Source organism: Coregonus clupeaformis, chromosome 19, assembly GCF_020615455.1.
Source record: "Coregonus clupeaformis isolate EN_2021a chromosome 19, ASM2061545v1, whole genome shotgun sequence".
Taxonomy (NCBI): Eukaryota; Metazoa; Chordata; class Actinopteri; order Salmoniformes; family Salmonidae; genus Coregonus; species Coregonus clupeaformis.
This window is the reverse complement of record NC_059210.1, coordinates 50,401,997-50,428,220: the sequence shown is the minus strand read 5'-3', so window position 1 is coordinate 50,428,220 and position 26,224 is coordinate 50,401,997. Positions and strand designations below refer to the sequence as shown.

Sequence of the window (26,224 nt, the reverse complement as noted above, 5' to 3'; positions counted from 1 at the left end):
TACAATAATTTTAGCTGAAAAGCACGAAGTCTTGAATCTTGCGTTGTTTTATAGATCAACTCATATACCCTGTGCCATGGAATTGGTACATAAAAAATCTCTTCTTAGCTATTTTGCAATCTGTACGGCACATCTGTAAACATCCTGGTCCTCAAATGAAACAGGTATATTTTCCTATTTATGCTATTTTTATTTCTCTGCCAGTTTTGATCCTTTATATTGGGCAGACAGACCAGTTCCCTACCTCCTACCACTGCCACCTGCCTCAACAGTCTTTGGAGTAGTGCTGTAATCAATTGGTTGTAATCTTGGATTGAGCAGACCTTCCCATACAATTCCAATAGCTCCATGAAAGGCATTACTCTACCTTTCCAATTTACAATATAATTTAAAACAAAATACCCTTCTCAAACACATTTTCCATAAATACAGGTATTTTATCAACCAGTACATTTGAGTTCAACCATAATATTTGTTGTAATATTCGTTCTATCTTTTCTGGGGGGTGAAATTGAAATTATAACCAGCTCTACATTGCTTGTTTGAAAAAGAGAGATACTTTGAACAAGGTTTCATTTTCAATTAATCGAAAATGAGAAATGGCAATCTGCAGAAAGGCAAAAAGGCAATTTTTAAACAAACGATGAGCTTTTCTTAGCAATCTACTTCAGAACCATTTTGGGTTGAAGTAAAACGTTTGTTAAGTGAAGCCTTTAGAGAGAGGTTTTGTGCTTTTATATTTAATAATCTCAGCCCACCCAGTTCATATTAATTACAGTTGAAGTCAGAAGTTTATATACACTTAGGTTGGAGTCATTAAACCTTGTTTTTCAACCACTCCACAAATGTCTTGTTAACAAACTATAGTTTTGGCAAGTCGGTTAGGACATCTACTTTGTGCATGACACAAGTAATGTTTCTAACAATTGTTTACAGACAGATTATTTCACTTATAATTCACTGTATCACAATTCCAGTGGGTCAGAAGTTTACATACACTAAGTTGACTGTGCCTTTAAAGAGCTTGGAAAATTCCAGAAAATGATGTCATGGCTTTAGAAGCTTCTGATAGGCTAATTACATTTACATTTACATTTTAGTCATTTAGCAGACACTCTTATCCAGAGCGACTTACAGTTAGTTAGTGCATACATTATTTTTTTATTTTTCATACTGGCCCCCCATGGGAATCAAACCCACAACCCTGGCGTTGCAAACGCCATGCTCTACCAACTGAGCTACATCCCTGCCGGCCATTCCCTCCCCTACCCTGGACGACGCTGGGCCAATTGTGCGCCGGCCCATGGGTCTTTAACATCATTTGAGTCAATTGGAGGTGTACCTTTGGATGTATTTCAAGGCCTACCTTCAAACTCAGTGCCTCTTTGCTTGACATCATGGGAAAATCAAAAGAAATCAGCCAAGATCTCAGAAACAAAATTGTAGACCTCCACAAGTCTGGTTCATACTTGGGAGCAATTTCCAAACGCCTGAATGTACCACGTTCATCTGTACAAACAACAGTACGCAAGTATAAACACCATGGGACCACGCAGCCGTCATACCGCTCAGGAAGAAGACACGTTCTGTCTCCTAGAGATGAACGTACTTTGGTGCGAAAAGTGCAAATCAATCCCAGAACAACAGCAAAGGACCTTGTGAAGATGCTGGAGGAAACAGGTACAAAGGTATCTATATCCACAGTAACACGAGTCCTATATCGACATAACCTGAAAGGCCGCTCAGCAACGAAGAAGCCACTGCTCCAAAACTGCCATAAAAAAGCCAGACTACGGTTTGCAACTGCACATGGGGACAAAGATCTACTTTTTGGAGTAATGTCCTCTGGTCTGATGAAACAAAAATAGAACTGTTTGGCCATAATGACCATCGTTATGTTTGGAGGAAAAAGGGGGGGCTTGCAAGCCGAAGAACACCATCCCAACCGTGAAGCACGGGGTGGCAGCATCATGCTGTAGGGGTGCTTTGCTGCAGGAGGTACTGGTGCACTTCACAAAATAGATGGCATCATGAGGAAGGAAAATTATGTGGATATATTGAAGCAACATCTCAAGACATCAGTCAGGAAGTTAAAGCTTGGTCGCAAATGGGTCTTCCAAATGGACAATGACCCCAAGCATACTTCCAAAGTTGTGGCAAAATGGCTTAAGGACAACAAAGTCAAGGTATTGGAGTGGCCATCACAAATCCCTGACCTCAATCCTATAGAAAATCTGTGGGCAGAACTGAAAAAGCGTGTGCGAGCAAGGAGGCCTGACTCAGTTACACCAGCTCTGTCAGGAGGAATGGGCCAAAATTCCCCCAACTTATTGTGGGAAGCTTGTGGAAGGCTACCCGAAATGTTTGACCCAAGTTAAACAATTTAAAGGCAATGCTACCAAATACTAATTGAGTGTATGTACACTTCTGACCCACTGGGAATGTGATGAAAGAAATAAAAGCTGAAAGAAATAATTCTCTCTACTATTATTCTGACATTTCACATTCTTAAAATAAAGTGGTGATCCTAACTGACCTAAGGCAGGGAATTTTTACTAGGATTAAATGTCATGAATAGTGAAAAACTGAGTTTAAATGTATTTGGCTAAGGTGTATGTAAACTTCCGACTTCAACTGTATATAGATAGGCACGCTTTATCTTGTCTGGTTTAGCATCCCAGATAAAGCTAAATATTTTTTGCTCATATAATTTGAAAAACGAATCATCAGGAGTAAGCAGCGCCATAAGTAAGTGATTAAACTGAGATATGACTAAGGAGTTAATCAGTGTAATTTTTCCATAAATAGATCCATGGTTGCAGAATCTTCTCTATTTTTACTAGTTTTCTAATGAAATTCATTTTGGAGAGCTCATTTATATATTTTGTGATATGAATACCAAGTATGTCTACATCACCGTCAGTCCATTTTATAGGTAAACTGCAGGGTAATGTAAAAGTTGTGTCTTTTAAAGATTCAATATGTAATATGGCACACTTACAGTGAGGGAAAAAAGTATTTGATCCCCTGCTGATTTTGTACATTTCCCACCGACAAAGAAATGATCAGTCTATAATTTTAATGGTAGGTTTATTTGAACAGTGAGAGACAGAATAACAAACAAAAAATCAAGAAAAACGCATGTCAAAAATGTTATAAATTGATTTGCATTTTAATGAGGGAAATAAGTATTTGACCCCCTCTCAATCAGAAAGATTTCTGACTCCCAGGTGTCTTTTATACAGGTAACGAGCTGAGATTAGGAGCACACTCTTAAAGGGAGTGCTCCTAATCTCAGCTTGTTACCTGTATAAAAGACACCTGTCCACAGAAGCAATAAATCAATCAGATTCCAAACTCTCCACCATGGCCAAGACCAAAGAGCTCTCCAAGGATTTCAGGGACAAGATTGTAGACCTACACAAGGCTGGAATGGGCTACAAGACCATTGCCAAGCAGCTTGGTGAGAAGGTGACAACAGTTGGTGCGATTATTCGCAAACGGAAGAAACAAAAAATAACTGTCAATCTCCCTCGGCCTGGGGCTCCATGCAAGATCTCACCTCGTGGAGTTGCAATGATCATGAGAACGGTGAGGAATCAGCACAGAACTACACAGGAGGATCTTGTCAATGATCTCAAGGCAGCTGGGACCATAGTCACCAAGAAAACAATTGGTAACACACTACGCCGTGAAGGACTGAAATCCTGCAGTGCCCGCAAGGTTCCCCTGCTCAAGAAAGCACATATACAGGGCCGTCTGAAGTTTGCCAATGAACATCTGAATGATTCAGAGGAGAACTGGGTGAAAGTGTTGTGGTCAGATGAGACCAAAATCGAGCTCTTTGGCATCAACTCAACTCGCCGTGTTTGGAGGAGGAGGAATGCTGCCTATGACTCCAAGAACACCATCCCCACCGTCAAACATGGAGGTGGAAACATTATGCTTTGGGGGTGTTTTTCTGCTAAGGGGACAGGACAACTTCACCGCATCAAAGGGACGATGGACGGGGCCATGTGCCGTCAAATCTTGGGTGAGAACCTCCTTCCCTCAGCCAGGGCATTGAAAATGGGTCGTGGATGGGTATTCCAGCATGACAATGACCCAAAACACATGGCCAAGGCAACAAAGGAGTGGCTCAAGAAGAAGCACATTAAGGTCGTGGAGTGGCCTAGCCAGTCTCCAGACCTTAATCCCATAGAAAATCTGTGGAGGGAGCTGAAGGTTCGAGTTGCCAAACGTCAGCCTCGAAACCTTAATGACTTGGAGAAGATCTGCAAAGAGGAGTGGGACAAAATCCCTCCTGAGATGTGTGCAAACCTGGTGGCCAACTACAAGAAACGTCTGACCTCTGTGATTGGCAACAAGGGTTTTGCCACCAAGTACTAAGTCATGTTTTGCAGAGGGGTCAAATACTTACTTCCCTCATTAAAATGCAAATCAATTCATAATATTTTTGACATGCGTTTTTCTGGATTTTTGTTGTTGTTATTCTGTCTCTCACTGTTCAAATAAACCTACCATTAACTTTATTGACTGATCATGTCTTTGTCAGTGGGCAAACGTACAAAATCAGCAGGGGATCAAATACTTTTTTCCCTCACTGTATCATAATTAGGTTTTAGTCCAGAGAGGCCAGAAAAGTTATCTTCAATTAGACATTGCAGGGGTCTAGCTTGCAGACTTAATATAAAACTTGAGTCATTGGCATACATGGACACCTTTGTTTTTACACCTTGGATTTCTAATCCTCTAATGTTGTTATTTGATTTTATTTAATAGCTAGCATTTCGATGGCCATAACGAATAAATATGCTGACAGCGGACACCCTTGTTTAACTCCTCTTGACAGTTTAAAACTCTCTGAGAAGTAGCCGCTATTTACTATTTAACACCTGGGGTTGCTATACATTACTATTACCCATTGAATAAGAGACTCACCGAAATTGAAAAAATCCAGGCATTTATATATAATATCCAGTTTTACTTTATCAAAGGCCTTTTCAAAATTCACTACGAATTCCAGGCCTGGCTTCTTAGATGTTTCATGTTGTTCTATTATTTCTAGTAGTTGTCGTATAGATGTCTCCAATGTATCGTCCATGTAAAAAACCTGTCTGATCAGAATGAACAATATCTGGTAAAACCTTTTTAATTCTGAGTGCTATGCATATTGCTAGTATTTTTGCATCACAACATTGAAGTGTAAGAGGCCTTCAGTTTTTTTTAGATGGACTGGATCTTTATATTTGCCATCGGGGTCTTGTTTTAATAATAGTGAAATCAGACCTTACTGCTGAGTACCTGACAGGCTACCATTTATATAGGAGTAGTTAAAACAAGCTAATAATGGAGCTTTGAGTATATTAAAAAGGCTTGATATACCTCTGCCGGTATGCCATCAAGCCTGGGTTTTTTTCCAGAATGAAAGGACTTAATAGCCTCAAAAAGTTATTCCTCTGTAATTTGCATTTGTTAATTTTTCATATTTTCATCATTCAGAGGGTGAGGAGACGGAAAAGAAAACATCTGTTTAAAATATTTAGCTTCCTTTTTTAAAATTTGGAGAATCATGGATGACTCCATCTTTAGTAACAAGTTTCTGCAAATTATTTTTGATAGCGTTCCTGTGTTGAAGATTCAGGAAGAATTTGGTGCATTTTTCTCCATATTCCATCCAATTTGCTTTATTTTTGTAATGATTACAGTTATTTTGGTTTTTCCCTTCTGTTTGTTTTTAACTTCTCCCCTACTCATTTGTATATAGATTCCTGCCTCTCTACCTACCTACACAACCCATCCATCACTCTCTTGTAGTGCATGTGTGATACACTACAGGGTAGGGATGTGACCAATGGAAAATGTTTCTTAACGTTTTAACAGACAATTTTGTATCTGTTTTCCATTAAAATGATAAGAAAAATGTATAAAATTCCACGTGAATTCACAAGGCAGCTGTCCTGCTACCTGCACCGGTTTGGGTCTCACGGTGCGTCCCTTTCAGATGGTTAAGTATTGCACCTGTACTACCATTACTGCACCTCAATTCCACCCCTCCAAAGTTTGCATTTCCTTCTCATTTAACTTCTCAAAGTATTGCCATACAGGACTTCACTGCTGTCGCTTGCCTTTCCCATTTTTCCAACTGTTAACGACGATGACGTAGTGGTGGAGAGTTGACTCCAAAATAATTTCTTAATAAATTCCTTGCACGTCGACTCCCGGTGTCAACTCCCATTTCTGAGTGTCAAGATTCGATTCCACTAGGAATCAACTCCTAATATTCAGTCTTTTTGGAACGGAGGAGACTGATTAGTTGCCGTACTTCCAAGAACACAAACACTTGCGTCTTTCATAGCGAGCTAGTGAGGGACAGAGTGAGAGGGGAGGAGCACAGTATAGGCAGGTTGGCCACCAGGCAGACAGTCAGAACCATGCACTAGGCCTATCTGTCGGCGATTAAAAGCTGTATCTCGCAATGGAATGCTGTATCTCTCAATTTCTTGGCTTGCAATGTCTCGCAACTTCAGTAAAGCAGGGCTTATCATCAATGAATAGGCTAGGACATTCTACACGCAATACATTCTACACGCAAGAGAAAGAGCAGGCGAGCCAGCGCGAGGCTGTATCGCATTAGTGGAAACCAAAACTGTTCTCAGGGCAGGTCTGCCGGTTTGGACTAGCAGAAGTGACTTCTCGTAGCAGGTTAGGAGAACTTACGCAGCAGGTTAGGAGAACTAGGGTAAGGTTAGGAAAGGGTTAGCAAAAAATGTCCCCGGGGTGTGATCAGGCAAAAAGACAAGAAAGATGTACAGTGCCTTCAGAAAGTATTCACACCCCTTTACCTTTTTCATTTCTTGTTTTATACAGTCTGAATTTACAATTTATTAAATTGAGATTTTGTCACTGATCACACAATACCCCATAATGTCAAAGTGGAATTTTCTTTGTAGAACATTTTAGAAAAAACTAAAAATTGAAAAGGTAAAATGTTTTGAGTCAATATGTATTCAACCCCTTTGTTATGGCAAGCCTAAATAAGTTCAGGAGTAAAAATGTGCTTAATAAATAGCATAATAAGTTGCATGGACTCAATAATAGTGGTTAACATGACTTTTGAATGACCCATCTCTGTACCCCACACATACAATTATCTGTAAGGTTCCCCAATCAAGTAGTGAATTTCAAGCACAGATTCAACCACAAAGTCCAGGGAGGTTTTTTAAAGCCTTGCAAAGAAGGCCACCGATTGGTAGATGAAAAAAAAAATGCAGATGCTGAATATCCCTTTGAGCATGGTGAAGTTATTAATTAGGCTTTGGATGGTGTATCAATACAGCCAGTCAATCCAAAGATACAGACGTCCTTTCTAACTCAGTTGCCAGAAAGGAAGAAAACTGCTCAGGGATTTCCCCATGAGGCCAAAGGTGATTTTAAAACCGTTACAAAGTTTAATGGTTGTGATATGCTAACACCTTGGATGGATCAACAACATTGTAGTTACTCCACAATACTAACCTAAATGACAGAGTGAAAAGAAGGAAGCCTGTAGAGAATAAAAAATATTCCATCCTGTTTGCAACAAGGCCCTTAAGTAATACTGCAAAAAATGTGGCAATGAAATTAACTTTTTGTCCTGAACACAAAGCGTTATGTTTTGGGCAAATCCAACACAATACATCACTGAGTACCACTCTTCATATTTTCAAACATGGTGGTGGCTGCATCATGTTATGGGTATGCTTGTAATAGGTAAGCACTAGGGAATTTCTTAGGATGAACAGAAACGGAATACAGCTATAAGCAGAGGCAAAATCCTTGAGGAAAACCTGGTTCAGTCTGCTTTCCAACAGACACTTGGTGACGAATTCACCTTTCAGCAGGACAATAACCTAAAACAAGACTAAATATACACTGGAGTTGCTTACCAAGATGACATTGAATGTTCCTGAGTAGCCTAGTTACAGTTTTGACTTAAATCGGCTTGTAAATCTATGGCAAGACTTGAAAATGGCTGTCTAGCAATGATCAACAATCAACTTGACAGAGCATGAATAATTTAAAAAAGAATAATGGGCAAATATTGCACAATCCAGTAGGGCTGGGCGATATGGACAAAATATCATATCACGATATTTTCACATTTTTTACGGTATCACGGTATTTGACGGTATTTTATGTTTTTGAATAATACATGTTATAAATATGCTTTCTGAGTATCACATGACCCTATGGTGGCAAAACATAAATTATAAGGGATTTCAATGGGGGTGTCTCCATTTATACTCTTCAATCCAACTCCAAACCAACATTATGTTCAGCATTTTCATCCATTTCCGCATTTCCTGCACTTTTATTATGATTTCCACACTGAGCATGATATGGGCAAAAAAATCTAGGCCTAGTTAATTGGTGAACTGTTGGAATCATGGAAATATAATGATTATTCTAATTTTATAGTTGGAATAAAGTGGCCAGCACCTTCAATGTTGTTTGACATGACTACGAATGAATAAACCAGTGAGGAATAGGCCCTTTTCACGATGACGTCATCTAACTTCCGCCTTTCCGCGTAGCAGGTTAACTTCACTTCCGTTCGCCCGTAACCTGAGACTTCTCTTCTGAGGTACGTTTAAGTTAAATTAGTAAAGTTAAGAGTAATAATGTTTACGTATATGCAATGGTTTGTAACTTGCTAACGTTATTGTTAATTCATAATTGTTCACTGCCTTAGTTACTTAAAAGTGGGCTAACGTTAGCTAACAACAACTTAGTACCAGATACCGATAACGTTAAAGGTAGCGTTACATTGCTGCCTGGCTGTAATGTAACAAGTTTACTTAGCTAGCTATCTAACCCTTTGTTAGGCAGTTAGTTTATTCATGAATGTATAGTAACTCACCTATTCAAATACTGTTGTGCATGATAGCTAGATAAATATTGATTCCTGGTCAAAGCTGAATGTTAATTTAGCTGTTTCTTTTCTCCCGGTGTCTGTATCGCAACAGTATCCCATCCAACACCGAAGCATGGCACAATCTTCGAGAAGATGCTATTGCAGTGTACCATTTTGTTCAAACAACAAACAGAAATTCCCGTATCTTCCCGTAAAAATCTCCTCAGCTCAGCAGGGAGGACACTCTTAAGACCCAGGCCATCGCCCGGCTGAGGATTTTAGTCGAGAGGGCCATACGGAGGGTGAAGGAGTACCATATCTGGGATGGGCTTGTTCCTCTTTCCACAGTGGGTTCAGTGAATCAGCTGTGGGCCATCTGCTGCCTCATGTCGAACTATCAGGGACCTCTTGACATTAAAGGAGACAAACCAGTCTGATGTTTTTGTCAACTGGAAGTTGTATATTTCCTGAGTAAGCTAGATGGGCTGTAAATAGAAGTACTTTTATATTACTGTATTGTATGTACAAAAAAATGTAAATATGAATTAACTTTGTTGGTAATTTAATTGATCTAATGTTATACTGTATGTTTTTGTTAAGGGTAATAACTTTTTCATAGCTATTAATGAACCTAATGTGATATATTGTAAAAATATCCAACTATTAACCATGTTATGTGCTTATGTGTCATGGCACTGATGGAACTATTAAATATATGTTTGCCATCCATGTAGATGTTATAATAGAAATGATCAAGCTTCTGTCGCATTGAGTGGATAATCTCCTCATCCCTAAAGATTCTCTCAACTGTGAAGTCAGTGCGGGTATCTGTAATGAAGTCACACCACTGAAGTCCGCTTAAGGCGAGTTGGCCTTGAACCTGATAGTAGTATTTGTGGCTCTTCTTAAGGCAGGCCTGGCCTTTAACTGTGATCAGGTGTTTAACTTGGGTAACATTTTCAACATCGCAACTCTTAACCTCAGCAAGACCAAATGGTGGTGCTTCTGTTGGGCAGAAGACTTTAGCATCCGGGCTGGCTGCAAGGTGAGGTGAATCAGGGTGGATGATGACCCCGCATTGTTTCAGAGAGACATCACAAAAATCAGAATATTGCCTCAGTATCTCAGGTTCCAGATCCAACCCTCTTCTCATAGCAGCTGTCTGAGGAGTTCCTCTCAGAATGCGGGTTGCCAAAGCCTTGGCAGACAACTCCCCCACGAACATGGCATATTTCACGGAATCTGCTGGCTGTCAGTCGGGGTTTGCGTACCTGGCTCCACAGCTGGCATTCTGACTGCATTCTTGTTTCTGCTTCAATAGCAGCAGACATCTCCTCTGACACAATCAGGCTGTCCAAATGACATTGTTGTATGTAGTTGGGCTCAAAATCAATGGGAAATTTAAAGTTGTAACCTTCAATAGGCAACTGAGGAAACTCACTGGCACCAGGGTGTTTAATAATATCTCTACTTAATTCTAGAGGGCACTGGTAAGAAAGCACAGACCCAAATGGCACAGGGCCAAATTTAGAGTCCACCAAATTAAGGCCCTCAAGCCCGTGCAGCAATTTGCAAATCCCTGGTTGTGGACGGATGTCTTTCAGTTTCTCAGCACTGGCCATGACGTGAGGATCCGGAATAGGCCCTGGCATGAAAGTGAGATATGTCAAGTTTAGATTTCATTAAATGCCACCTTATCTTTTTCACTAAAAAAGACAACCACACTCATCCAGTCTCGTACATGCTTCTAATACAAATAAAAAAATATCCACTGAAAGTCTATATAAAAAGTAACAAATAATAATCACTTTTATGTTTGTATTATTTTAGAAATGCACTAAAGTCTTTGTGCTCTAGTACAGGCGGGGGCTCATTCAGACTCACCATCATAGGCTCGGTACAGTGTGCACTTCACACCAGCTCTGACACTTGTTTTTTTCTTAGCCGCTGGTTTACACACCGCCATATCATTGGTGGCCTCTGGTACAATTCCCTGTGATATAATAATGATGAACAATACATTGTCAAAAGTCAATACAAACTGCAAAGTTCTGCATCAGTGTAACAAATAATGTCTGACCTGTGTCCTAGGCCGGTGCCAGGTCTGCAGTGCGCTGGTGCATGACAGAGGCAATGGCACTGTCTTAAAGCCCATGGTAACATAGTGAGCACTTTGAAAAAGAAGTGCTACTATGTGATCACATAGTGCTTTCCCAGCAGAGCAGGAACATGACATGTGATTGAGTACCACAGGAACCTCTGCAGAGTCTAGTGTAACCTGTTCATAGAGACATAACAATTAGTGCTGTACTTACAAAACATTTTTTCTGCGTTTCATTATAAACTACTGTACACAATTTTCAAAACCCAATTTCTTTTTTTAATTAAGAAAAATTGGCTGTTCTGAAACCTTTGACAAGTAGTGCCAACACTTATCGAAAATTTGAACATTTTGAGTTATCACAGAATCTTTCCCAGTCTTTATTGCCGTCAACAACCCACATCGGTTTGTTAGAATTTCGTTGTGTATTAAGTTTAATGATACAAATTCAGAGCTCAGACTGAGAAACAAACTGATCCACAGTGGAACATTGTGGAATCATTCTTATTAAATCTGCAACCGCAGCAAAACACAACAAAAAGAAAACTTATCTATCTTAACCTATCTTATCATAATGTTAGAGAACTGTTTATCTGAGAAACCTGAAGCCGATGAGCCTCCTCATTTTTCTTCATGGACCTGTAACATCGCCCTCTCACTGTCACCTCACCGTTAACTACACTTGAGACTGTTTCAATACAGTGATTGGGAGAAAGGGCGCAGCATTAGCCATTAATACATTACTGACTCTTATCTTACGGTCGATACAAACAGCAGTAATATTAAAAAGAGGCTGCAAAACAGAAACTCGTCAGCTCATAACCTTCGCTAGCATAGGGCTAATTTAAGCTAAATAAAGATAAACACGTACCTTCATAATCAAACAGGTAACCTTCAACGAAGAACTTGTAGCCTTTATCAAGCTTCGATCTTGAAGTAAGGGACCACTTGTCAGCAAGTCGTTCTACGTCGTTAAGTCGTATTGGTGGCAGATGTGAAAGGGACTGGGTGAACTCCATAATGATGTGCTACTAGCTAAGCGTTCCTAAGCGACACCGGATGTAAACATAACCTGCATCGCGGCAGAACGGAAGTTGTCTGACGTCACGTGAAAAGGGCCTATTATTGACAGGGTAGGATCCAAAGTGCTGGTCAGTGTTTCCAGATAACCCTATTTAGATGTTACATTAGATGTTTTCTTCCTTCATGTAGCTAGCTAACCAACATATTCATTCTTCGCCTATTCCTTTCTGATAAGATACCATTGCACAAACATGCGTATCTAGCCTACACCAGCAGTACTAGCTACGCTTGCTCTGACTCTTAGTGCATTTAGCAAGCTAGCTAGCCAGCTAACTAGCGATTAGCATTAGCGGCTAACACTAATTATTTTATCAACACCTTTCTAATAAATGAAACTAGCAGACAGTATGATACACAAACTAATAGTGTAATTATAGAACGCTGACCATGCATAATGAAGAAAGGAAGTGCTCGTGACTCTGGTCAAGCAACTGCTCTCTCCTTGAGTTACAGGGGGCAGGATTTGCTGTGGTTAACGGCATGCAGCAGCAGGAGGAGGAGGGAGAGCGATGACTCAAGTAGCACACAGAGTAAACAATAAAAGCGTATCACATTTAACAAACCAAATACTGAAATACAGTTATAGAAGGTAAATTAAAAACTCAAACCAGCCCGTGCATCAATACCGGTATATAGTAAAATACGGTACACTGCCCAGCCCTACAATCAATGTGTGCAAAGCTCTTAGAAATTTACCCCAAAACATACAGCTGTAATCACTGCCAAAGGTGCCTCCACAAAGCATTGACTCAGGGTTGTGAATACTTATGTAAATGCAATATTTCTGTATTTAATTTGCAATAATTTGGAAAAATATCTAAAAACATGTTTTCACTTTGTCATTATGGGTATTGTGTTGTGTGTAGATGGGTGAGGGGAAAACAATTATTTAATCCATTTTGAATTCAGGATGTAACACAACAAAATGTGGAATAATTCAAGAGGTATGAATACTTTCTGAAGGCACTGTATGTGCACTAGTGTGTCTGTCAGATCATATTTGTGCGTGTGAAACCTTGGTGTGTAGGGTTGAGTAGTAAGACAAGACTGATGTGTGTGCACTGTGCTGTGTATCGTAGGGTGTGTGTATGTGCCATTGTCTGTGTGTGTGTGTGTGTGTGTAGTGTTGTGCAGTCACAGAGAATGAAAGAAACAGAGGCAAGAAGAGGAGAAAAGAAGAAGACAAGAGAAGAGGAAATGAGAATAGAAAAGAAGAGGGATTAGTGAGTGTGGGGCTGTACTGTGTAGCTTAATGTCTGTCTATGGGATGTGAGCAGGACTCTGTGCCATTTGGCATCAGACATCCATCTCTGAAACACAGACCTGTCTTCAAGGAGTCCTAGCTGCTCCAAATCCCACCGTTTAGCATGAGTGAGTAATGAAGGAAAAAAACGCAGATCTACACTACATGACCAAAAGTATGTGGACACCTGCTCGTCAAACATCTCATTCCAACATCATGGGCATTAATATGAAGTTGGTCCCTACTTTGCGGCTATAACAGCCTCCACTCTTATGGGAAAGCTTTCCACTAGATGTTGGAACATTGCTGCGAGACTTGCTTCCATTCAGCCACAAGAGCATTAGTGAGGTCGGCACTGATGTTGGGCAATTAGGCCTGGCTCGCAGTCGGCGTTCCAATTCATCCCAAACGTGTTCGATGGGGTTGAGGTCAGGGCTCTGTGCAGGCCAGTCAAGTTCTTCTACACCGATCTCGACAAAACATTTCCGTATGGACCTCAGTTTGTTCACGGGGGCATGTTCATGCTGAAACAAGAAAGGGCCTTCCCCAAACTGTTGCCACAAAGTTGGAAGCCCCGAATCGTCTAGAAAGTTATTGTATGCTGTAGCGTTAAGATTTCCCTTCACTGGAATTAAGGGGCCTAGCCCGAACCATGAAAAACAGCCCCAGACCAGTATTCCTCCTCCACCAAACTTGGCACTATGCATTGTGGCATGTAGTGTTCTCCTGGCATCCGCCTAGCCCAGATTTGTCCGTCAGACTGCCAGATGGTGAAGCGTGATTCATCACTCCAGAGAACGCGTTTCCACTGCTCCAGAGTCCAATGAAGGCGATCTTTACGCCACTCCAGCAGACGTTTGGCATTGCGCATGGTGATCTTAGGCTTGTGTGCGGCTGCTCGCCATGGAAACCCATTTCATGAAGCTCTAGACGAACTGTTCTTGTTCTGATGTTGCTTCCAGGGGCAGTTTGGAACTCGGTAGTGAGTGTTGCAACTGAGGACAGATGATTTTTAAGCGCTGCGCTCTTCAGCACTCGGCGGTCCCGTTCTGTGAGTTTGTGTGGCCTATCACTTCGCGGCTGAGCCGTTGTTGCTCCAAGATGTTTCCACTTCACAATAACAGCACTTACAGTTTACCTGGGCAGCTCTAGCTGGGCAGAAATTTGACAAACTTGACTTGTTGGAAAGGTGGCATCCTATGACGGTGCCACGTTGAAAGTCACTGAGCTCTTCAGTACGGACCATTCTACTGCCAATGATTGTCTATGGAGATTGCATGGCTGTGTGCTCGATTTTATACACCTTTCAGCAACGGGTGTGGCTGAAATAGCCGAATCCACTAATTTGAAGGGGTGTCCACATACTTTTGTACATACAGTGCCTTGCAAAAGTATTCATCCCCCTTTGCGTTTTTCCTATTTTGTTGCATTACAACCTGTAATTTAAATTGATTTTTATTTGGATTTCAAGTCCAAATTGGTGAAGTGAAATGAAAAAAATAACTTGTTTCAAAAAAGTCTAAAAAATAAATAACGGAAAAGTGCTGCGTGCATATGTATTCACCCCCTTTGCTATGAAGCCCTTAAATAAGATCTGGTGCAACCAATTACCTTCAGAAGTCACATAATTAGTTAAATAAAGTCCACCTGTGTGCAATCTAAGTGTCACATGATCTCAGTATATATACACCTGTTCTGAAAGGCCCCAGAGTCTGCAACACCACTAAGCAAGGGGCACCACCAAGCAAGCGGCACCATGAAGACCAAGGAGCTCTCCAAACAGGGCAGGGACAAAGTTGTGGAAATGTACAGATCAGGGTTGGTTTATACATCCCACGGAGCACCATTAAATCCATTATTAAAAAATTGAAAGAATATGGCACCACAACAAACCTGCCAAGAGAGGGCCGCCCACCAAAACTCACAGACCAGGCAAGGAGGGCTTTAATCAGAGAGGCAACAAAGAGACCAAAGATAACCCTGAAGGTGCTGCAAAGCTCCACAGCGGAGATTGGAGTATCTGTCCATAGGACCACTTTAAGCCATACACTCCACAGAGCTGAGCTTTACGGAAGAGTGGCCAGAGAAAGCCATTGCTTAAAGAATAAAATAAGCAAACACGTTTGGTGTTCTCCAAAAGGCATGTGGGAGACTCCCCAAACATATGGAAGAAGGTACTCTGGTCAGATAAGACTAAAATTGAGCTTTTTGGCCATCAAGGAAAACGCTATGTCTGGCGCAAACCCAACACCTCTCATCACCCCGAGAACACCATCCCCACAGTGAAGCATGGTGGTGGCAGAAACTGGTCAGAATTGAAGGAATGATGGATGTCGCTAAATACAGGGAAATTCTTGAGGGGAAACCTGTTTCAGTCTTCCAGAGATTTGAGACTGGGTCGGAGGTTCACCTTCCAGCAGGACAATGACCCTAAGCATACTGCTAAAGCAGCACTTGAGTGGTTTAAGGGGAAACATTTAAATGTCTTGGAATGGCCTAGTCAAAGCCCAGACCTCAACCCAATTGAGAATCTGTGGTATGACTTAAAGATTGCTGTACACCAGCGGAACCCATCCAACTTGAAGGAGCTGGAGCAGTTTTGCCTTGAAGAATGGGCAAAAATCCCAGTGGCTAGATGTGCCAAGCTTATAGAGACATACCCCAAGAGACTTTTAGCGGTAATTGCTGCAAAAGGTGACTCTACAAAGTATTGACTTTGGGGGGTGAATAGTTATGCACGCTCAAGTTTTCAGTTTTTTTGTCTTATTTCTTGTTTGTTTCACAAAGTAGTAGGCATGTTGTGTAAATGCCAAGGGGGGTGAATACTTTTGCAAGCCACTGTATAGGGTATGTTTCCCCATTCAATTGTTTTACACTAGTGCTGTGCGAATAGTGCTTTTTGAGGTTGGTTAGATTATTGAAAAATAATCACAGTTTTCGATTTCGGTGAACATTAAAGGGATACTACTTCCCCAGAGTCAGATGAACTCGTGGATACCATTTTTATGTCTCTGCATGCAGTTTGAAGGAAGTTGTTAGCTAGCGTCAGTGTAATTGCTAACTAGTGTTAGCACAATGACTGGAAGTCTATGGTAACTGCTAGCATGCTAGTAGATACCATAGGCCTCCAGTCATTGCAATAACACTAGTTAGCATTGGCTTGCGAAACTACCTCTAACTTCCTTCATACTGGATGCAGAGACATAAAAATGGCATCCGTGAGTTCATCTGACTCTGGGGAAGTAGATAAAGGGCTTCATTGCCAAAATCCCAAAGTATCCCTTTAAATGCACTATGCATTATGTGGGTTGAATGCTGTAACAACACAGAATAAAATAATTAATAAAAGTCCAATGATTGTAGTGACTGCCCATTACTGCTTATCACTTATTCAAATTACTTTAATAAAATATTTCAGTTGTTGTGTGTATATTACATTTGTTTTATTTGACGACTTTATTATTTCATTCCAAGTCATAATCTCATCTCTACAGAGCTGTTGCGTATGCAGTCTGACAAAATCACTATTTTAGTAGTTCTTCAAAGTAAATAAGGCATACTTCTATGACTGCTGAATGCCAACTATCAATCACTTAGATCATGTATTTTCAGGTAGAGATACCTCGAAGCAACTGCTCACTATCCCTCTCGAGCGAGCGTTCTTCTATCTCTTCTCTCCCTCTCCGTGTCTGCCCTACACGGACAGGACAAGTAGGTGTGCAATGGATTATGGTCATTGTAGATAATTACCACGTTTTCTGCGCTAAACTATGTAGAATATTGGCCTGTTGGAAACTACAACTCCCTACTACATCGCACAGTTCAGGCTTGATCTGATTTATCTAGAGAAATTGCGCATTGAGCTCACAGAAAAAGAAAAAAAAGAAATGGAATTCAAATAATTTATCAGACCTCAATCAATTAGTTGTTTAAAAAACTAAAAATAACAGACATTTCAGAAAATCACTCAGCACTATTTTACACTGATGGGTCTGAGTCTGCCTCAGCATCTGTGGCTAGGAATGAAGGATTGAAGGGGAAGGAGGGAGGGAGGGAGAGAAAGAGCAGAGAGAGAGAAAGCTTTGGGAAAAAATGAGAGAGTAAACCAAGAGAGGGAGCACAGGGAGATTGAAAAGATGTCGGCATATGGAAAGAGTGGAAGAGAGCGCAGAGAAGGAGGAAGAGAGCTGAGGGAGAGAGCAGAGGCAGAGTGAGATGACAAGAGCAGAGAGAGAGAAAAAAGAGCGGAGAGTGGGGGAGCAGAGAGAGAAACAGAGAGGGAAAGAGAGTGATGCAGAGCAGAGAGAGAGGTGAAGAGCAAAGAGAGACGACCAGAGCGAGAGAATTAGAAGGAGAGAGAGAGGGAGAGAGAGAGACTTAACTAAGCTCATGTCACATCATCACAGGACGATGCTCCGTACCAAGGTTAAAAAAGACAGGCCAATTTAAGTCTTCAAAATCAAAATCAAACCCCTGCCAGTGCTTCAAGCACTAGCTTTCTGATTGGATAAGTGTCTGTCTGCCCTTCGCTTTACTGGCAGAGGGTTGGTCTGGGAGACCTACAGGTGTTTTATGCTCTAGACTGGGCACCAACTGGGAATACTGGTGGTAGTGGGGGCTATACCACACGGCTGTAGAGAGTGAAACGGCATCGGAATCCACTACTATCATTCCATTGTCCCTGTCAGTCAGAAGTACCTTCATAAAGTGGTCGTAACAAGTGATAAATGTATAAACACAAAACTATCCTCTGGGGGAAAGACTGTGTGAGACCGTGTGTGTGTGTGAGTGACTGTGTGTGAGTGACTGTGTATATGTGACTGTGTGTGCGGCATGTGTGTTTGGCGTGTTCATGCATATCAATCTGTGGAGCTTGATTGCTTGAAATATGCATGCACACAGTCTCGGAGCAGAATATTGAGCAATTAATAGCCCTATTCAATTAGACATTATTTAAGGCTATTATTTCTAATGGCCTTTCTCACTCCCTCCCTGCCTCTGTCTTTCTCCCTCTGCAGCACAATCCTTTCACAGCATCCCAACAGCAGTCCCTGCCAGATTAACTCAAAACCAATTAATTCCAATCAAAGCCAGCCGAGAGCGAGACACTACTTTGACAAGTAAACAATCAGAGCCAAGGAGACAATCGAGTGGTGATGGGCTTGACAACGAGAGGCATCTCACAAATTAACAATATCACATCTCCTCCTATTACTTTATGACAGACGTTAGAACTACTACCATAACAAGAGAAAAAACTACATCTGACATGGAGCTCAAGACAGAAGCTGCATGGATGGCAACATAAAGAAAGCAGATGATAAGCCTGAATGCAAACTGCTCTGAAAATCCTATTTTTGGGGGGTAGGGTGGAGGGAGGGTTGGGAGTTCAGAGACTCCTATGCATGTATTCCTACGGAGGAATCCAGAAGGCTGTGTGTGTAGTGAAGCTCACTACATGCAGACGTGCAAATAGAGTGAAGTCTACTGCGGCGCGACTGAACTGTGAGGGAAAAGATGAAGGAGTAGTAGGACTACTAACTGGCAACACCAAAGCACATAGCAGGGGAGTCCAGAGAAATATATCCTAATGATCAACATGTGTGGGTGTGTTTATGAAAAAGGATAAAATACCAATTGACTCAAACACACGAACAGCCGCACACACAAATTCTCTCTCTCCCTCGCTCTCTCCACAAAGCGAGGGATATGGAAGGAGGCTGAGGCTCAAAAGAGGACAGGACACTAGACAGGCTAGTCTCAGACTAACCTGCTTGTCTCTTTTCCCCAATTAAAATTATACTTCCCCTGTAATCCTAAAATAACTCTTTACCCAGGCTGCTCCAGATAGAACCCAGAGTACACAGACTGACTGGCCAAACCCTCCCCCTGGAGAGCCAGACAGCCCAGCTGTGTGTTGGGCAGAGGCACGTACACTACCACACACAGACACAGACACACACACATACATACACACGGTATGGTATGCCCCAATTAACTAGACCCCATAGGAGAAGTGCAGGCTTTAGCTGCCAGCTATCAGCTGAACTCAAGGGATGGATGAGTCATGACATGCACGCTGACTCTCAAAACATGAGGGCTTATAGGCTGTCATGTCTTTATGTGTCTTGTTGTGCATTGAAGCCTGTTGAGCAGGTTGCCACTGACAATAGAACAGGGTTTCAACTGACCACAGATGCAGGGCATAGAAAGGTCATACACTCTGACTGACTAGAGAGGCTCCACAGAGTCCACTGCTGTGCTACTCACATTGCCGTGGTTCCTGAAGCCATGTTTCCTGGCGATGCGGTCAGCCTCCTGCGGTCCTCCCTCTATGTGGACCGCCCAGGTGTTAGTGTAGACCTCCTCGCCAGCGGTCAGCTCAGCAGTCAACTCCAGTGCTACGGACAGGAGGACCAGGAGAGTCCCAAGCTGCATCAGGGCCAGCCTGGCATCCATACAAAAGGAGAGGAGGGGCACCAGACAGGGGCACTCCGTCCGTCTGTCTGGGGGGGAGAAGTCTCACTGCTCACCAGTCACAGCCCTGAGCTCCCTCACAGCAGCCAAGTAGAGCAGTGACCTGGAGAAATAGAGGACAAAGTTATAAAACCACACATTTGCTAGTATGCAACCACGCACGTATGCACGCACACACACAAAGGTACTTTCTCACTCAGTGTGCACACCCCCACATGCCACAGCACAGAGCAAAAATAAGAGACCACAGACCACAGCATGCGTAGAAAGAATTTGCTTTCTACCAACACAGTTTCTCCTTGAGAGAGGCAGAGACAGAGGCTCTTTTTGACAGCTTTCTCTTGCTGAAAAGAGGCTACAACAGCATCAGGGACTTCTTCAAAAGTGTTTGTGCTGTACTTAAAAACACCAGGAATAGCACTCATCTAAAACAAGTCGAGCAGTAATTTAATTTAGAGCGAGTTTCAGATGAAGGCGAAAGAACAGGATCAAGAGAGTAGAGTTGCTTGCAAGAGAAGTCCTACTGTGCGAAGGCAGCTTGCGTTTTTCTGGGCTTTTTGAGTTCAGTCTTAGTTGTGATCTGTCAAATGTGGGAGAGTTAAGCTGTGATTTGTGCCGAGGCTGCGCTATCTGAAAACAGTGGGTAAAGCTCTGTCTATCTCCCCTAAGAGCCCTCAGTCTGTCCAGGCGCCATAGATGGGCTTTTCAGTTACACACAGATAACCCAATGAGAATAGAGACTCAGGAAGCCCCAGAGGCATAGTTGATGTGTCTGCTATGCGCTGCCTGGACCTAGGGCTGGGAATTGCCAGGGACCTCATGATACGATATTATCACAATACTCAGGTGCTGATACGATATGTATTGCGATTCTCACGATTATATATGTATTGCGATTCGATACTGTGATTTTATTGCGATTCTATGTTCCAAACATATTGCTCAACATATGTCTTCTGCAGAGGGACAAGAGAGAGCCATGAGAAAAGTGCTGAAAACAAATTGGCTCCCTATTTCAAAAGAAGATGGAGAACAAGCTATGAAGGAAAAATACTGGAGTTTTGGTGCAGGTACAGCCAACTAGCGCAAAAAAAATATTGCGATATTGTCAAAAATATAAGATATAACCTCAAAAAGAATATCCCAATATGTAACTTTATCGATTATTTTACCCCATCACTACCTGGACCACACATTGTTCAAAAAGTTGAAGGCAATTTATTTATGATGATCAGTCTTTAGGTGGAGAAACACAACTATTGGTTTCCCACAGTCCCAGGGTGATCATTTAAATCTGGATCTGTCAAAAAAACATTCCACTAAACATCAAGGACACAGCGTTCCTTAACTTTAACTAGGAGGATCTATCTTAGCTGTACTACATAAGAGGCTGATGATAGGACTGAGTTGCAGGTTCCACTAAGGCTAGGGCTGGGCGATATAGCGAATTTATTAGATTAATTTGAATGTATGTTTTTGCGCGATATTCCAAATGCGTGTGTCACAAGAATCGAGGTTTTGTTATTTTTCGTTTTTATGAGCGTTTATGTCCGCTTGTTCTAATGTTGTATTTTTTGTCTCGTTTCGTTCGCTCCTCTTTGCTGTGTGCGCCGTCCCATTTACACCAGAGATCAGTATTTAATGATGAGATGCACATCTCCGCCCTAACAATGGGAGTCGTTGTCCAAAAGGCGGGAAGGCAGACGACAAGCTTAGGTCCAAAATAAGCGCATTGAAACGCATTGGCCTTATTTTGGACCGATTTTAGCGACAGTGAAACCTCTTGCTTCGCCTCTACCTCTATGGTTTACACACACACCAAGCCCCCACCCCCACTTTTGCCTATGTATAACTTCACAAGCCCTGAATTCATTAGATTATTGCTGACTGTTTGAAATGCAGTGTATTTGACCTTTAATTGTACAACTCTTAATTAGAGAAAAAATGTTTTAAATCGCCCATAAGTTTGAAAAAATCGAGATATGATTTTTAGGCCATATCGCCCAGCCCTAACTAGGGCTGACCCCATTTAGTCGACTGGTCGATTGTTTGGTCGATAGGCTGTTGGTTGACCAAGATTTCTTTAGTCGAGCAGTAGCAAAAATAATTTTTTTTCATGGTGTACAAGACACCTGTCTGATTCGCGCCTGTCTGAAATTGACTAAGCCATTGTGGAGGCCGTGGGGATGGCACAGTCCATCACTGTAAGACGTGCTACTGAAATTGTATATGGATATATTACATAAGAAAAATGGTGCAACACTAATATAAATCATATTATTTTATAACAAACGCGCTTTCTCCTCGTTGGATAGCGTCACTGTCCGCAGTTCTGAAACATCAGTGCGCTGTTGAATTGGCGCCTTTTTGTAGACCATGTTGCTATGTGCGTAATAACAAAGTTACCCAGCATATTGGTGTTGAGAACAATGCAGCGGAGGCAGTTAGGAGATGAGAAAACAGCCCTTGCCTTAATTGTCTAAGAAAAGTGAGGAGAGGAAACCCCAACTTAATTAGGTCTATAATCAACAGCCTCTGTTAAATGTGCCTGGCTTTATAAATCATCCATATACACTACCGGTCAAAAGATTTAGAACACCTACTCATTCAAGGGTTTTTCTTTATTTTTACTATTTTGTACATTGTAGAATAATAGTGAAGACATCAAAACTATGAAATAACACATATGGAATCATGTAGTAACCAAAAAAGAGTTAAACAAATCAAAACACATTTAATATTTGAGATTCTTCAAATAGCCACCCTTTGCCTTGATGACAGCTTTGCACACTCTTGGCATTCTCTCAACCAGCTTCATGAGGTAGTCACCTGGAATGCATTTCAATTAACAGGTGTGCCTTCTTAAAAGTTAATTTGTGGAATTTCTTTCCTTCTTAATGTGGTCCTCTGTAGCTCAATTGGTAGAGCATGGCGCTTGTAACGCCAGGGTAGTGGGTTCGATCCCCGGGACCACCCATACGTAAAAATGTATGCACACATGACTGTAAGTCGCTTTGGATAAAAGCGTCTGCTAAATGGCATATTATTATTATTATTATTATATTATTAATGCGTTTGAGCCAATCAGTTGTGTTGTGACAAGGTAGGTGGGGTATACACAAGATAGCCCTATTTGGTAAAAGACCAAGTCCATATTATGGCAAGCTCAAATAATAATAACAGCTCAAATAAGCAAAGAGAAACTACAGTCCATCACTACTTTAAGACATGAAGGTCAGTCAATATGGAAAATGTCAAGAACTTTGAAAGTTTCTTAAAGTGCAGTCGCAAAAACCATCAAGCGCTATGATGAAACTGGCTCTCATGAGGACCGCCACAGGAATGGAAGACCCAGAGTTACCTCTGTTGCAGAGGATAAGTTCATTAGAGTTACCAGCCTCAGAAATTGCAGCCCAAATAAATGCTTCACAGAGTTCAAGTAACAGACACATCTCAACATCAACTGTTCAAAGGAGACTGTGTGAATCAGGCCTTCATGGTCGAATTGCTGCAAAGAAACCACTACTAAAGGGCACCAATAAAAAGAAGAGACTTGCTTGGGCCAAGAAACACGAGCAATGGATATTAGACCAGTGGAAATGTGTCCTTTGGTCTGGAGTCCAAATTGGAGATTTTTGGTTCCAACCGCCGTGTCTTTGTGAGAGACGCGGTGTGGGTGAACGGATGATCTAAGCATGTGTATTTCCCACCGTGATGTATAGAGGAGGAGGTGTGGGGGGTGCTTTGCAGGTGACACTGTCTGTGATTTATTTAGAATTCAAGGCCCACTTAACCAGCATGGCTACCAAAGCATTCTGCAGCGATACACCATCCCATCTGGTTTGGGCTTAGCGGGACTATCATTTGTTTTTCAACGGGACAATGACCCAACACACCTCCAGGCTGTGTAAGGACTATTTTACCAAGAAGGGGAGTGATGGAGTGCTGCATCAGATGACCTGGCCTCCACAGTCCCCTGACCTCAACCCAATTGAGATGGTTTGGGATGAGTCGGACGGCAGAGTGAAGGAAAAGCAGCCAACAAGTGCTCAGTATATGTGGGAACTCCTTCAAGACTGTTGGAAAAGCATTCCAGGTGAAGCTGGTTGAGAGAATGCCAAGAGTGTGCAAAGCTGTCATCAAGGCAAAGGGTGGCTATTTAAAAAATCTCAAATATAAAATATATTTTGATTTGTTTAACACTTTTTGGGTTACTACATGATTCCATATGTGTTATTTCATAGTTTTGATGTCTTCACTATTATTCTACAATGTAGAAAATAGTAAAAAGAAAGAAAAACCCTTGAATGAGTAGGTGTTCCAAAACCTTTGACCAGTAGTGTATATCTACAGAAATACGACAGATCCTCAAATCAAATCAAATCAAATGTTATTTGCCACATGCGTCGAATACAACAGGTGTAGACATTACAGTGAAATGCTTACTTACAAGCCCTTAACCAACAATGCAGTTTTTAATAAATAAATAAAAAACACACAAAAAAAAAAATATATATATTAATTAATAAATAGACAAAATAAAAAAGTGTTAAGTAAAAAATAGATAAGTAGATAAGTAAAAAATAAAAAATAGCAAATAATTAAAGAGCAGCAGTAAAATAAGATAACAGTAGGGAGGCTATATACAGGGGTACCGGTACAGAGTCAATGTGCGGGGGCAACAGTTAGTCGAGGTAATTGAGGTAAATGTACATGTGGATAGAGTTAAAGTGACTATGCATAAATACTCCTGTACCTCAGTTGGTAGAGCATGGCACTTGCAACACCAGGGGTGTGGGTTCAATTCCCACGGGGGGCCAGTATGGAAAATGTATGCACTCACTAACTGTAAGTCGCTCTGGATAAGAGCGTCTGCTAAATGACTAAAATGTAAAGATGTACCAGCAGCGTAAAATAGTGGGGGGGGCAATGCAAATAGTCCTGGTAGCCATGATTAGCTGTTCAGGAGTCTTATGGCTTGAGGGTAGAAGCTGTTAAGAAGTATTTTGGACCTAGACTTGGTGCTCCGGTACCGCTTGCCGTGCGGTAGCAGAGAGAACAGTCTATGACTAGGGTGGCTGGAGTCTTTGATAATTATTAGGGCCTTCCTCTGACACCGCCTGGTATAGAGGTCCTGGATGGCAGGAAGCTTGGCCCCAGTGATGTACTGGGCCGTACGCACTACCCTCTGTAGTGCCTTGCGGTCGGAGGCCGAGCTGTTGCCATACCAGGTGGTGATGCAACCAGTCAGGATGCTCTCGATTGTGCAGCTGTATAACTTTTTGAGGATCTGAGGACCCATGCCAAATCTTTTTAATCTCCTGAGGGGGAATAGGCTTTGTCGTGCCCTCTTCACGACTGTCTTGGTGTGTTTGAACCATGATAGTTTGTTGGTGATGTGGACACCAAGGAACTTGAAGCTCTCAATCTGTTCCACTACAGCCCCGTCGATGAGAATGGGGGCGTGCTCAGTCCTCTTTTTTTTTCCTGAAGTCCACAATCATCTCCTTTGTCTTTTTGTATTTTGTATTTTTTGTATTTTGTATATTTTTTTTTGGGGGGGGGGTAGATCAGCTTTAATATTGCAGATAGATTGTAACTTCCAATGTACTTTGTCTTGATTGCGTTGAGGGAGAGGTTGTTATCCTGGCACCACACAGATCCTGCTTGTGTTGCCTGTTTTGAGTGTTTGTTTAATAGCCTACTGATTCCGTTAGCACCAAGCCTCACGCAGCCACAACATGTCGGATAAACAATTTCGCAAATGTGTCTGTTTTTAATCTTTGGTATGCTGTAATAAAGGCTTTACACTTTTTGTCATTAGAACAGCCTCTCTGGTATTACTTATAATTTATTTAGTGTTGTTTACACTCTTCCAAATGGTCAGAAATGTGTTATTTATAATAATAACCCTCCTTTTTCTTGATCTCCTTCTTATTGTTATTATTACTATCATTATTATGATCATCATGATAATAATAATAAGTAATGTCATTATCATTAGTAGGCTTAGTATAGCAGCCTTGTATAACCACCATCGAGCTGTAGGCCTAAGAGTGCATCCTGTTTAGTCTTAATACCGTAACTTACTTAGGCCTATATTTCAATACTTATATAGGCTACTGTATTAATCACTCATTCATTCGTTCATGTCATCACACAGCATACGAGTCATTCATGATTTGAAATGCAATCAAGCATTTTAGTTTTAAAATAAAATAACAAAGCGACCCTTGAATAATTAGCGTAAACAATAAATAAACTGTTCCATGTCAGCAATTGGATTCACTAATGCATGCGACTGTTTTTAGTCTTTGCTGTAAGACTTTCCAAAATAAAAAAAATAAAAAAACGTTACAACAGACTCTCTGGTACACATAATTTATTTAGTGTTGTTGACATTGTTCCAAACGGTCAGCACTTG

General features: G+C 41.4%; 1 protein-coding gene across 2 annotated transcripts in view; it reads right to left on the bottom strand.

Annotated features, from left to right (window-relative positions):
• Positions 1 to 26,224, bottom strand: part of furinb (furin (paired basic amino acid cleaving enzyme) b) — a 202,987-nt gene that overhangs the window by 167,062 nt on the left and 9,701 nt on the right. For both annotated transcript variants that reach the window (XM_041838004.2, XM_041838005.2), the window contains exon 2: positions 19,594 to 19,903. In XM_041838004.2, the coding sequence (XP_041693938.1) occupies positions 19,594 to 19,782 (189 nt within the window). In that variant the 5' untranslated portion in view covers positions 19,783 to 19,903. The remainder of the gene's footprint in view (positions 1 to 19,593; positions 19,904 to 26,224) is intronic.